Source organism: Loxodonta africana, chromosome 6 (assembly GCF_030014295.1).
Source record: "Loxodonta africana isolate mLoxAfr1 chromosome 6, mLoxAfr1.hap2, whole genome shotgun sequence".
NCBI classification, from domain to species: Eukaryota; Metazoa; Chordata; class Mammalia; order Proboscidea; family Elephantidae; genus Loxodonta; species Loxodonta africana.
The window spans coordinates 78,007,968-78,021,433 of NC_087347.1; the positions used below are offsets into that span (position 1 = coordinate 78,007,968).

At 38.1% G+C, this 13,466-nt stretch overlaps 1 protein-coding gene across 1 annotated transcript in view; it reads right to left on the reverse strand.

Annotated features, from left to right (window-relative positions):
• Positions 1 to 13,466, reverse strand: part of CERS6 (ceramide synthase 6) — a 324,304-nt gene that overhangs the window by 81,616 nt on the left and 229,222 nt on the right. The window contains exon 5 of the mRNA XM_064287027.1: positions 3,863 to 3,913. Coding sequence (XP_064143097.1) covers positions 3,863 to 3,913 — 51 coding nt within the window. The remainder of the gene's footprint in view (positions 1 to 3,862; positions 3,914 to 13,466) is intronic.

Sequence of the window (13,466 nt, forward strand, 5' to 3'; positions counted from 1 at the left end):
TCCTGGTCCATTCTCCTTGTGAATAACAGGACTTTGAAGGATGCCTCTAATCCACAGCCTGAGGCATTATTTTCATTTTATCTCCAACTCAAAAAGCATTAATCAGTATGAACATCTGATATCCAATTCTTTATCGAGCTTAACAATAACATTTATGATCCTTAAAATGCATATCTGCAAGATTCCTTAGGCAACTTGGAAAAAATATTCTACTACACACACAAAAGAATAATCCTGGACAACTGCTGGGAAATTCCACAGCACAGCGGCAAGTGAGGTAGGTGAGAGAAACGGGAGTGCTATACTGGTCACTGTGGCATAGAGTTCCATTATGCTCCATTAATCCGGGAGATTTCTCGTTATTAGGAAATGTTCAGTACATTGCAAATATCAAAAAGGATGACTCAAAAATGTTTATTAAAAGATATAGTCCAGACTAGGGACCCAGCTAGGAAATCTGAGATCAAATCCCAGCTCCACAGTTTAGTAGATACAGAGTTTGGGTCTTAGTTTTCTTTTTTGTAAAATGGGGGTAACACTTGCTGTACCTGCCTCAAAGGTTCAGAGATGGGGAGAGGCTCAGAGAGGCAGTGGGAGTCATAGGTATCTATTTTGCACATAAATTCATCAAAACAAAACAGAGTTTTAAACAATCATCTTTGATGAGTTGTTTCTGATTGTTGTATTGAGTTGTAGGGAAATGTCTTGCTTTGTTAGAATAAATGAAAAATCTTCTAAACTGATCACACAAACATCTCCACACCCTTACAAACAAGGTGTAGAGTAAATACAATTGAAATTTAAAAGCTTTATACACCAACAGCAGCATCGCAGATGATTACCACAAGAAGGTGGGCTCCCTTAATTATCAACTCTACCAACCCTAAGCATGAGCATCTAGGAAAATAGTTATCCCTCTCACAGGTTTTTGACAACAAAATGCACGACAAGATAGGATATTCTCCAACCCGCGATCCTAAACTCTAAGTGATGATGAACACCAATGTGTTTGTAATGGTCAGCAACACCCTGGAGAGAATACACTTCCTCCTGAAATGTCCTTTTAAAACTTGAAGACATCAGCCATGAGGGACAAGTGTTCGGGTCAGATGTATGGCAGCAGTGAAATCTAGAAAAATAGGGCACTGACTTCAGGAGCCTTTAAGCCAAGGGTCTTGAACGGAAGTAAATTTCTGTTCTTAATGAGACTCCATACTCCCTGCATCACCACCTGGGAAAACTGCACAGGGGGGTGATGAGGACAAGTTAGAACATGTCTAGAAACTCCTGAGTTCATAACAGAGGATAGCATTATAATAATTACTATATTCGTGGAGTTCTTTGCAGTTGGCAATGCTTAGGTGCATGTTATCTTATTTGAGTCTCATAACAACCCTATAACGTTAGTAATATCATTTTCCAGATTGTACAGTTGACAGGAAATGGCTGTCAGTTAAGTCAGGTTAAGGGGCTGATCTCGGTCTTACACTTCCTAAGGCCCTGTAACCACCACTAGGGCTTTTCACTCCCATTTGTGCTCTTTGCAACAAGCTATACAAGCTTCAGGAAACCCTGGTGGCATAGTGGTTAAGTGCTGTGGCTGCTAACCAAAAGGTTGGCAGTTAGAATCCGCCAGGTGCTCCTTGGAAACTCTATGGGGCAGTTCTACTCTGTCCAAAAGGTTGCTATGAGTCGGAATAGACTCGACGGCAATGGGTTTGGTTTTGGTTTTTTTATACAAGCTTCAACCAAACACAACTTTAAATTATTTAAAACTTCAAATATATACACATACATAAAAAGCTATCGTGTGTGTAATATACAATATAATATGCATACCCACACACAAGGAGCAGTGTATCTTGAATAAAATTGAAGGCAGACCACTATCCTTTCCTCTAAAATCTGTTCAATTATTTTTTAATATGCTAAAGACATAATAAACATGCTTCATGAGAATGCTCCATCTTTAAAAGTGCTATTAAGGCTTGGCACTGACTGCCTGAACTGCAATCTATATATTTATACAGACATAATTATACACAAAGCTCTATAATTACATGCATAACCATGATTACACACATAACAGTTATATACGGTTTAATTTTTTTTCCACACACACAAAAGTAGCTATTTTTTAAAAATTAGTTTATGGGGTTTATTTAGGATGACCACTTTTCCACAAGAGATCAGGAGCTATATACCGAATTATTCACAGATAAGCAATGATGTCTTATCAGTATAAGAATAGTTAATCTTGATCTGAATCCCCACATACGGTAGCTTTCCTTAAATGCTAATGATGTTTCCTATTTTTAAACATAACTGTATCTACCATACCTTCAGACTTTCATGTGGAATTTTTTAGTGCTGTCTGTGAAGCAGTCTGCAGCTACATTTAGGGTCACTGCAAATAATTTTCTCAAAATAAGCAATTTCTCAGCTCCATCCATAAATGTGAAAGTTATTTCAGATGACATTACAGTTAAGGAAAAGGGTGGGTATTGCATTTCATATGACATTTGTTCTCTGTGTCTTTCATGTGACACAATTTTCCTCTTAAGTGTGGTGCATTAGAGCAGCTGCCACACCAACATTCAAGGTAGGGTTTTAGAAGCCTTTTGGTATACACTTAAAAATAGAATTTTAGTTATATGTGGATTTTCCCACTTAGTGTACCGTTATAGGACACCAAGAGAGCTTTAAATGAAAATACTAAAGTATTTAAGACAGTAAAACAGCAGTTGGCCTGAGAATTACAATTGTGTACAATGGCGATTGGTTTCTATGCTCTTTTAGTCTCTGTCAGGAAGGCTTAGCTCTCTCTAACCACTTCACGTTGCTTATTTACATTCTCTTATAATCTGCATAAACTACTTGAAAGAGATGGTAATGCAAGCTGGAATTCCATTTCAATGTATCCATAGCCTTGAACTTGTCCAAGAAGTATCCAATGCCTGCCTCTCACTACTGTTGCAACATAATGTTTAACAGGGAAGATATATGACGAGTCTCTCAGCATTAGCCTTATGTACACCACAGACACCAAATGCCTCTACAAAGACAACCCAAAAGAGCCCCGGTAAAAGTAAAAAATCCAAGTTGCTTATTATAACATGTGTCCTGTTTATTTCGTCACCAAAACATCTAGTGGCTTTACTTTTTTACTTTCTCTTATATAACATATTTCAATCAAAAGAGAAAAGTCCCAGGATTGATATTCAAATATTAGCTGATCTGGGACCACAACAAATCATTCATGGACAGATGCAAAGATATGTCAGTGGGCAGGGATTTGAAATGCTCTCTTTCTGAGATATGATTTTAATCTCAATTTAAATAATGCTCTTTTTATTGCAGGAATAATCCACCCATAAACAGTGGTACAGGCCCATTTTCTGTGCTCAAGGAAATGGTGCTTGATTTACATATTTTGAATCAGCTCCAGAGCCACAGAAGGAAATGAACTCAGCGTGCCTGCTCCAGTTGCACGTTTGAGCTTTCTCCACATGCTGTTGAGACAGGCCTGTTCTGTCATCAGGTCTTCAGACTTTCCTCGGTAATTAGAAACAGATCAGCTGTTAGAAACAGGAATATTCCACCTGTTGGATTGATTGCATCCTACCCTCCAGTAAATGTATGTTCCAAGCTTACTGTATCTGCTAAAGCAACTGGGCTTTGATTCTGAACTTCACTATGAACATACAAACTTTTTCCTCAGTAGAGCTATACCCAGCATCAATCAGCACGAGGGGCCAATAGCAAGGTGGCTGTGCAACCTGTTGGGACCTACCTGAAACCATGACACTGACCTAAGGAAGATATTCTTCAGGTGAAAAACCAGAAAGTAATGTCTCCTTACCTGATTGGGGTAGTTGTACCAGCAGTGCCTTGTATCCCACAACCAGGGAGTCTGAAAAAGTGAAAAAGAAATATATTTGAGACAGTTTGGAAAAGATGCAGGTTAAGAGATGTTTATGACGGGCTCTTGTTCCCAGTTTTTTTTGGATTTCAATAATCTACCTGGTGTGACCAGTGATACGATATTGAGGCAATTTTTACCCCATCATGTATAATCTCTGGGTAATTTTCTAAACTCAAATGGTAATATTTTAGCCTGCTTCTGGAATGGAGTCTCAACTGGTGTTTTTTTTTTTTTACATTTTTTTCTGGTCACAAGGACGTATTCCTGCTATGCAACCAGCTTCAACAGCAGTGCCTTCCAGGGTCTCAACAAGACCAGACACATATAATTAATCTCACTGATGTCAACAGACATAGATGACAACTGGCACAAACTACCTCAAAATTGCCATTCAAGGACCAATGTTTAGAAAGCAGTATCATTAATCAATTGTTTTATGACTGGATCAGGAGTCAGTGAAATGTGAGTATAGTTCTTATTTCACTAGGACCCAAACCAAAACCAAACCCACTGCTGTTGAGTCGATTCCGACTCATAGTGATCCCAGAGGACAGGGTAGAACTGCCCCATAGAGTTTCCAAGAAGCGCCTGGCGGATCTGAACTGCCGACCTCTTGGTTAGCAGCCGTAGCACTTAACCACTACGCCACCAGGGTTTCTTCCAGTAGTACAGCTCAGGCCAATTCCAGGCCTGAGGAATTTAACCCTCACAACACATTTCACTCTCCTGACCTGTGGTCAAGGCCTTTTGATTACAAAGTAACCAATCTTAACTTGAGAATAATTACTTGCTTTATAACACTGTGAAATCAGATAGATAATCAAAGTGTCCACACAGATTTTAAACAGTGGCAATAACCAGGGAGGGGTTGGATTTAAACAGATAGCTTAACCATTCAATAATACCAGCACACATATTAAGAATCAATATATCATTAACCAAGCCTCAGCCTCAGTCTATTAGATATATATCATGTTTAATATATGCACACTATAGGGTTGCTATGAGTCAGAATCGACTTGATGACACTGGGTTTGGTTTTTTGGTTTGACATATATATATATATCTCAAGAAATCAAACTCGTTGCCATTGAGTGAATTCCGACTCATGGTGACCCTATAGAATGGAGTAGAACTACCCCACTGGGTTTCCAAGGAGCATCCTAGTGGATTTGAACTGCTGACCTTTTGGTTAGCAGCTGTAGGGCTTAACCACTATGTCACCAGGGTTTCCATATATACATATATGTACTACAATAACAATACTGCCATTGAAAGATTAATGCTGGGCTGATTTCAGAGATGTTTGTATTGACCTAATCTCTTTATATTGTACCAGACCCTATAAGATCAAAACTTGCTGCCTGAGCTCCATCAGTGGTGGGATAATGCAGCTGTCTCTCTGAAAGCCAGTGTACCCACATACTGCCTCTTCATTATCCTCATCAGCCCAGCACCACAAGAATGATGACGTTGCTGCTGATGATTATATCAGCTAACATTTGTTGAGTGGTCACTATGTCCCAGACACTGCTAAAGGGTCTTACTCATATTAACTCATTTAATCCTTACAGTAGCTAATAGCATTTGTCTCATTTTACAAATAGGTAAATGGAGGCCCTGTGCCCATAAGTCACTTGCCCAGGCTAAATAGCTAGGCAATGGCAGAGCTGAAAATCAAGCTCTGATAGTCTGGTCCTAAATCCAAACTTCACTGTGCACCCTATCTTTGGGTCTGATAAAATGGAACCAGACTTTAGCCTAGTGAACCATGTCACACTGTAAACCTAAAAATGTTCCAGGACCTGTACACTTTCCTTTCACTGAAGCACTACTGACTTTTCTTCCTTTTTGAGATCTTTACTTTACTCCTGGTTTTGCCATTTGCTACCTGTTCAACACCGTGTGTATCTTGTAATCTCTCTACACTTAACCTTAACTTTCTAAATGCTAGAGTTGTGTATATGCCTGGTTTCCCCACTTCTCTCATCTATAACATCAGTGTTCATTACTGACCTCACAGGGTGACTGTGAGGGTCAAATGAGATAGCGTGCATAAAGATACCTGGTAGAAACAACCTAAATGCCCATGAATAGATGAATGGATAAACAAAATGTGATACATACTTACAATGAACTATTATTTGGCCATCACGAGAAATGAAGTCCTGATACATGCTACAACATGGATGAACATTGAAAACATGCTGAGTGAAGTCAGTCAGTCACACAAAGACAAATACTGTATAACCCCACTTATATGAAATATCTAGAATAGGCAAGTTTATGGAGACCTAAGTTTATCAGTGGTTACCAGGAGCAGAAAGGAGGAGAACAGGCAGACTCATTGCTTAGGGGGACACTGAGCCTCTGTTAAGGGTGATGGAAAAATTTAGAAATGGATAGTGGTGACGGTTGAGCAACAAAATGAATGCGATTAATCTCACTGAATTCTACATGTAAATAATCTTGAAATGGCAAATATTTTGTTACATATATATTTATAATAAAAATGCCTTAGAAACTTAAAAAATTTAATATTCTATTTTATTTTTATGGTTAATAAACAATACATGTCCATCGAGAATAATGCAGAAAATATAGAAGAGTAAAAATAAAATAAAAAATAATCTGAATTCTCATCACTGTTAACATTCTGATATATAGCCCACTTTTAGTATTTATTTATATGCAATATAGAAATAAACACAGATGTATTTAGTTTTTACACACACATATATATGCATATTTTTAAATGTGGGCTTAACACATCAAAATCTGTGCTAAAGTATAGTACAGATGTTAGGTGTTGCCTTTCTCTCTGATAAAGTTGTTTATTATTTCTACAATTAGCTGAAATTCCCTGGGGGAAAGGTATGTCATATGTCTATGTTTATCCCTCCAGAATCTACACCCAAGTCGACAGTTCAGCACTCGTTTACTGAATGCTAAACCAAAAAACCAAACCCACTGCACTGCTGTCGAGTCGATTCCGACTCATAGTGACCTTACAGGACAGAGTAGAACTGCCCCATAGAGTTTCCAAGGAGTGCCTGGCAGACTGAATGCTAGTGAGAAGGAACACAGAATTAAATGCAAGGCCTACCTCCACCCTAGCAACAGCTTTTCTGAATTGAAAATGTCTTTGGAGAGAGACAATGAAAGTGGATCAGTCACCTTTGACTCTGAGATGCAGATTCCTGTTGAGGTTGGTGGCTGAGCCCTCCTGCCAATGTACCTCTGAAGTGTAGGGAAATAAATTCCTTTCCTTTCCGTGATAATTTCAACTCCTGTGTTTTGGGGTCCTTTTATGTAGTAGCATGGCCTGTATGCTCACTAATACATGCATCAAGGTAAATATCAATAACTATTATTATCAAGGTAAATATCAATAACTATTTTTTCAACAAAGAAACAATGGCAGAGGGATTCAATAATTAATTACCTCAATTAATTAACTGAAAGCTACCCAGCTGGTAAGCAGACAAGCTGGGATCCAAACCCAGGCCAACCAGGCTCCTCCATTACACCACCTTATACCTTATCCTAAGTACTCTGGATATTCAAAGAAGAGGCAAACATCATAAGTATTTGGAATTAATTCTCCCTAATGGGTTATTACCCACAAACAGAATTTTAGCATCAGAAAGGACCTTCAAATCCTGTTTAATCTGCAAAAGAACCTGGACGGTAACCACGCCTCTCACCATTAAACAGCTTCGTGGTTATCAATCACTGACAGGATGCCTCAAGGCTTACTTCTAGCTTTTTTTTTTCTGGTCAGAAGAAATTGAATCAACATTTTTTTTTTTTTTTTAACATCATAAGACAAGTCGTTGTAAAAGGTACTTAACAACTATTAAATTACATATTAACTAATTTCAATCTAAGAAGACTCACAAAACATGGGAATAAGACTAAAATGCGCCATGTCATAGTGGACGAGAAATCACTTCTAACACTCCCTCAATCTAAACCACAATGCGTAGTGGGAGTTCTCATTATATTATGCACACAGCACCTGCGCAGCTCGGTAGTGGGTAGTGACTACATCCATCAATAACACGGCATTCCAAGGGAAGCTCCTCTCACTCTGAGCAAACCCAACCCCAGCACCATGGCGGAGGCCAAGGACACTGCTGGAGGGTCCCCTGTAGCCCTCATTTGTTTTTCAACCATATACATGAGACTTGGGTGCTATTTATTCTATGACTTAAAGAAAGATAACAGTAGAGAAGCCTCTATAACTGACAGTAAATCTGCTCTTTTATCAGGTTTGTCTCTTTATCAGCTGTTCTATAGAGATTTCATTGTGAACAGGACTAATAAAAATAGATCAAATCTGATAATTTTACTTTACCATCTGGAATAAGATAGGCTTGATCTTATTTTATTTTTTAAAGTTCCTTTTGACATGATTTCTAGCCTCTAAGGCTAGGATATCTCAAATCACTGATGCTTATCACACCAGTGCAAATCTAAAGGCATAATATAGTTTGAAGCACAAGGCCAAAGAAAAGGATACCTAGTTAACCAGGCCCATGTTAAATGATTAAATATAAATACACATACACACACATATAAGGAGCCGGGCTGGTGCAAGCAGTTTGCTATCGGCTATTAACCTAATGGTTGGCAGTTTGAACCCACCCTGTGGCTCCCTGAAGAAAGGCTTGGCGAACTGCTTCCGTAAAGGTTACAGCCAAGAAAATCCTATGGAGTAGTTCTACTCTGTAACACATGGGGTTGCCATGAGTCCGGGGCTTGACAGCAGTTAAACAACAACAACCACATACACACATACATATTTTTTTTTACATACCTATGGCTGTATGAATAGTAGTTTCCTTGAATTGTTAACTATTTTCATTATATTTAGTTAACAAAAGAACACGAATCATATAAAATATTAAAGACATTCTGTCCTCTCTTCAAAGATGTGAAAGGTGTGCAGGTCTTTAGCAAAAGTCAGCATCTCAGAGGCAAAATTTTATCTTTAGCTATTTCCATCCAAAATCTTACATGGCTTTTGAAAAGCCCAGCTAAGACAACTAAGGGTCACAGAATACAGTCTAAGAGATGTGCCGTCCTCTACACATTTTAAGAAAAAATACGTGGATCCTTTTATTATTTTTTAAAAATACCAGAAAGCTAGATGCCTCAACTACATCAGTTTAGTAATATCCCTTCCTTGGAAACACTTTTACTGAGTTATATTTTAACCATATACCTTTTGCTTATATTGAGGATTTATTGTAAGAAACAAATATATGAACAATGCTTCCATGTCTACAATGAAACCATATCAGAAAGGTTACCACCATGTCTAATGCCTAAGTTTCCACATGATATTTTCCCTTTAAAATTTAATCCATAGGGGGAAAAATATTTTCCTTTTGTAAATGCTTAGCATATTTTCTTTTATCAACTGAGAATTATGTTACCCCACTGTTTCCTTTGCACTTTAGCTTTGGGATGCTGAGACTACCTCTAAAGCTCAGTCACAGCAATTGTGATCACTTCTCAACATCTTTGCTTATTCTCCTTCCTTCCATGTGTATTTTCTTAATGTTTTATATCTATATTAATGACTTTATTATATAAGCATTGCAAATATTTGTAGAAACATTCAAATGTGTTATTTAAATAAATTAATATAAATCAAGTCAATTTAAAATGAGACTTACTAATGTTATTTTCAAATTAATCTATTCTACTAACATTGTTTTCATTTAATAGACATTATAAACAATACTCAGACTGCAAGGAAGTATTTCATGTTTTGTGAGTTTTTAAAAATATATACATTGTGAGAAGAATGCAGACAGAAGTCGTTAAGCCTGGATGCTGATGGTCAGTGGTAAGCAGGCTAGCGTACTCCTCAGAATCCAAGAAGTGCCCTTTCCTCCTTTCCTAGGTCAGTAGACATGTGACTATAAATCTACAGGGCAGAGTGGTGACCCCTCCCTAGGGCTATCTGCCATCGGCACTAGCTTTGAAAACTCTGGAGATGTGGAAATGTAATTTGAACTTGACCTCATGGCATTTTATAAAGACAGCAGCCCCTCATATAGACCAGGCTTTAAATAGGATTCTGGTCTTCTAGGCCTGGTCTAGTATGTGCCTTCAGTATGTTCAGCAATCAGTTTAGAAAGTCATCTGCAGATCTGCGAAGCTTATGTAAGTAGGAGTTTCTTGAGGATGGGCCCTGAGGCCACAGGAACTCTGTGATGGTTTTATCATAGAAACAAAGACAAAAGAAATATGAGTGGCATATCCATGCCTTCTTAATGCAGCATATTTATCCTTTCACTAGTGGTTCCCAACTTTTTTCTGGCCCTGCTCAGCCAAGGGACTCCACGCACGCCCGGTGGTAACACTGGTACACTGTGGCTATGATTCTCAAGAGCTGGGAAACATGATGTTTGAAAAGCCACCTCTCCCATCAATGATCCTAATGTGGACTGTCCTTCTACACCCAGAGAGCATGGCCACAAAGCAGAACAGACTAATCGATTCCATTTTTAGAACAGAGATTAGGGATAAAGAAATTGGATGAAGGAAAAAGATGAAAGGAAATGAGATGGAAAAACTAAAAGGGGCGAGAAATGGTGAGAATGTCAATGCAGGGGGAGACTGATGTGCAGGCCAGTGAAGAATTTGGGAATGAAGCCAATGAGAATGGTTATTAAGAAGCATAAAACTGGCCAGAAGTCAATTTGGGGAAACTATTTATAACATATGACAAAGGATTAATATCTCCAGTAACTAAAGAGCCCACAAAAATTGATTTAAAACTTTAAACACCCAATGAGAAAAAAGGGGAGAAGAAACAAATAGGCAACGCATTAAACAAAAATATATGTGGCCAAATCATATGTGAAAATTACAGATGAATGCAACACAGAATTTCTTATCTGTAAATCTGGTAAATAAGAAAAAAGGTTAATATTCAGGGATTAGCAGTGTTTTTTTATAGAAACCAAAAAAAAAAAAACCAAACCCATTACCGTTGAGTTGGTTCCAACTCATAGCGACCCTACAGAAACCAATACTCTGCAAACTGGAATAACCTTTCTAAAGAGTAATTTGGTAATAATGTCAAGAATCTTTAAAATGTGCATATCTTCTGACCCAGCATTTAATTGGTCCCATATATAAATGTGTTTGTACAAGGATATCCATTATAATTCTTTTTCTAATAATGAAATGAATCTAATTGTTCAATAATATAGAACTGACATTGTTATGGATTGAACTGTGCCCCTGCAAAAAATGTGTCATCTTGGCTAGTCCATGATTCCCAGTTTTGTATAACTGTTCACCATTTTGTCATCTGATGTGATTTTCCCATGTGTAGTAAATCCTACCTCTATGATGTTAATAAGTTGGGATTAGCAGCAGCTATGTTAATGTTTTTTTATGTTAATGACACAGGACTCAATCTACAAGATAAGGTTGTACCTTAAATTAGTCTCTTTCAAGATACAAAAGAGAAGCAAGCAGAGAGACAGGGGGACCTCACACTACCAAGAAAACAGTGTCGGGAGCAGAGCGCGTCCTTTGGACTCAGGGTTCCTGCACTGAGATGCTCTTAGATCAGGGGATGATTGATGACAAGGACCTCCCCTTAGAGCCGACGGAGAAGGAGAGCCTTCTCCTGGAGCTAGCACCCTGAATACGGACTTCTAGCCTCCTATATTGTGAGAGAATAGAAATTTCTCTTTGCTAAAGCCATCCACTGCCGTATTTCTGTGATAGCAGCACTAGATAACTAAGACGTTTTCTTAGTTAGGGCTTTTCTGAAAGTAGACCCTAAGACAAGGACTTGGGCGTAGATTGTTTATTTGAGAGGCGATCCCAGGAAACAGAACTAGAAAAATGGAGAAAGTGAGAAAAATAAGGGAGAAAATCCAATACGGTTTTCAGGAATGAAATGAGCTAGTTACTGCTGCAGCCAACTGTGTCTCAATTCCACTAGGAGCCTCTGCAGAACAGTGTAGCATGCACTTCATACTGGCCCAATGCAGGACGAGGATGCTGGGGCATTAATCCACCAAGTACCACCCCCCCGCATTGGTTGAAGGTTGTGGTATTAAGTCCTATACATATCTAGGTTGTACCTGTCTGTGTCCACGTGGTCTTTGCAGCCTTGAGAAAGCAGAGTAGAATTATGGTACAGCTTGTACTTGATGTGGGACACTGGCAAGTGTGCATGGAACTGTCCACCATAACTGTGCTGAAATCAGATGGGCTAAAGGGGATGTAATGGGCATATTCATATTTTTAAAATAATATTATTTTATTTTGTTTTTGGTGAAAGTTTACACAGAAAATTAGGTTCCCATTTGATAATTTCTACACGAATTGTTCAGTGACATTAGTTACATTTTTCACAATGGGTCAACATTCTCATCAATTGTATTCTGTTTTTTCTGTTTCCAGTACTCTACTTTCCCCGCCCCTCACCCCCATCTTCTTATCTTTGCTTTAGAGTAATTGTTGACCTTTTGGTCTCATATAGATGGTTTTTAACAGAGCCCGTATCACAGGTAATATCCTTTATTTTGTGTGTCAGTCTTTTATTTTGCTAAAATATGACTTCAGGGGAGAGTTTTGGTTCAAGGTTTAAAGAGTATCTCAGGGAGTCCTCTGGTCTCAACTGGTCCAGTGAATCTGGACTTTTCAAGAATTTGAGTTCTCTTCTGCCTTTTTCTCCCATTCTACTTATTTATTGTGGCCCTGATCAGAATGGTAGTGACAGTCGGGAACCATCTGGCTTTTCTGGTCCCAGGATAGATGAGGCTGAGGCTTGTATAGGCTATTAGCCCTGTGGGCATATTCATATTTTAAGTAAAAATCAGATGACAAGCAGAATATTCAGTGTACCTTATATTTACACATACACACACAGACACGAAAAAAGTCTGGCAGTATATTTACCAAAAGCTAGTGATGATCACTAATTCTTTTTATTTTTTTCTTACGTTTTATCAGTATTAAGTTATATAAGTAATGTATCTATAATTTTTCTGCAATGAACAGGTACTATTTGAATAGTAAAAAGAAGCCAAGTCCACATACTTTTAACAGGTCTTGTAAGAAAATACAATTTACAAACAACATCACTGGTGGTAATAACATATTGCTACCCTCAAGTTAGTCGAGAATTCTAACCAACTTAAAACTAAAAGCTAGGATATGAAATAGCTGCCTTTGGAGTATTTACTCCATGTTAACAGTGAAATTTCAAGTACAAACAAATCATTAATATTTTAATTCTAACTTTCCAATCAAAATAAAGTAGAATGGGAGAAATGATAAGATGAACAAACAGACTAAGATCTTGCATTCATTACGGTGACGATTAATCATCTTTGCCAGCCACCTACTCTTACCTTCACAGTGCATCATTAACTCCTTCCTTAACACTTCCAAGCAACTTCCCTAGGCCCTAATATTACAGCAACCTCCTCATTCGCTCTTTCAAGATTTACCGAGCATTGACCTGAATCAGGCACTTCTCCAGGTACAAAAATTT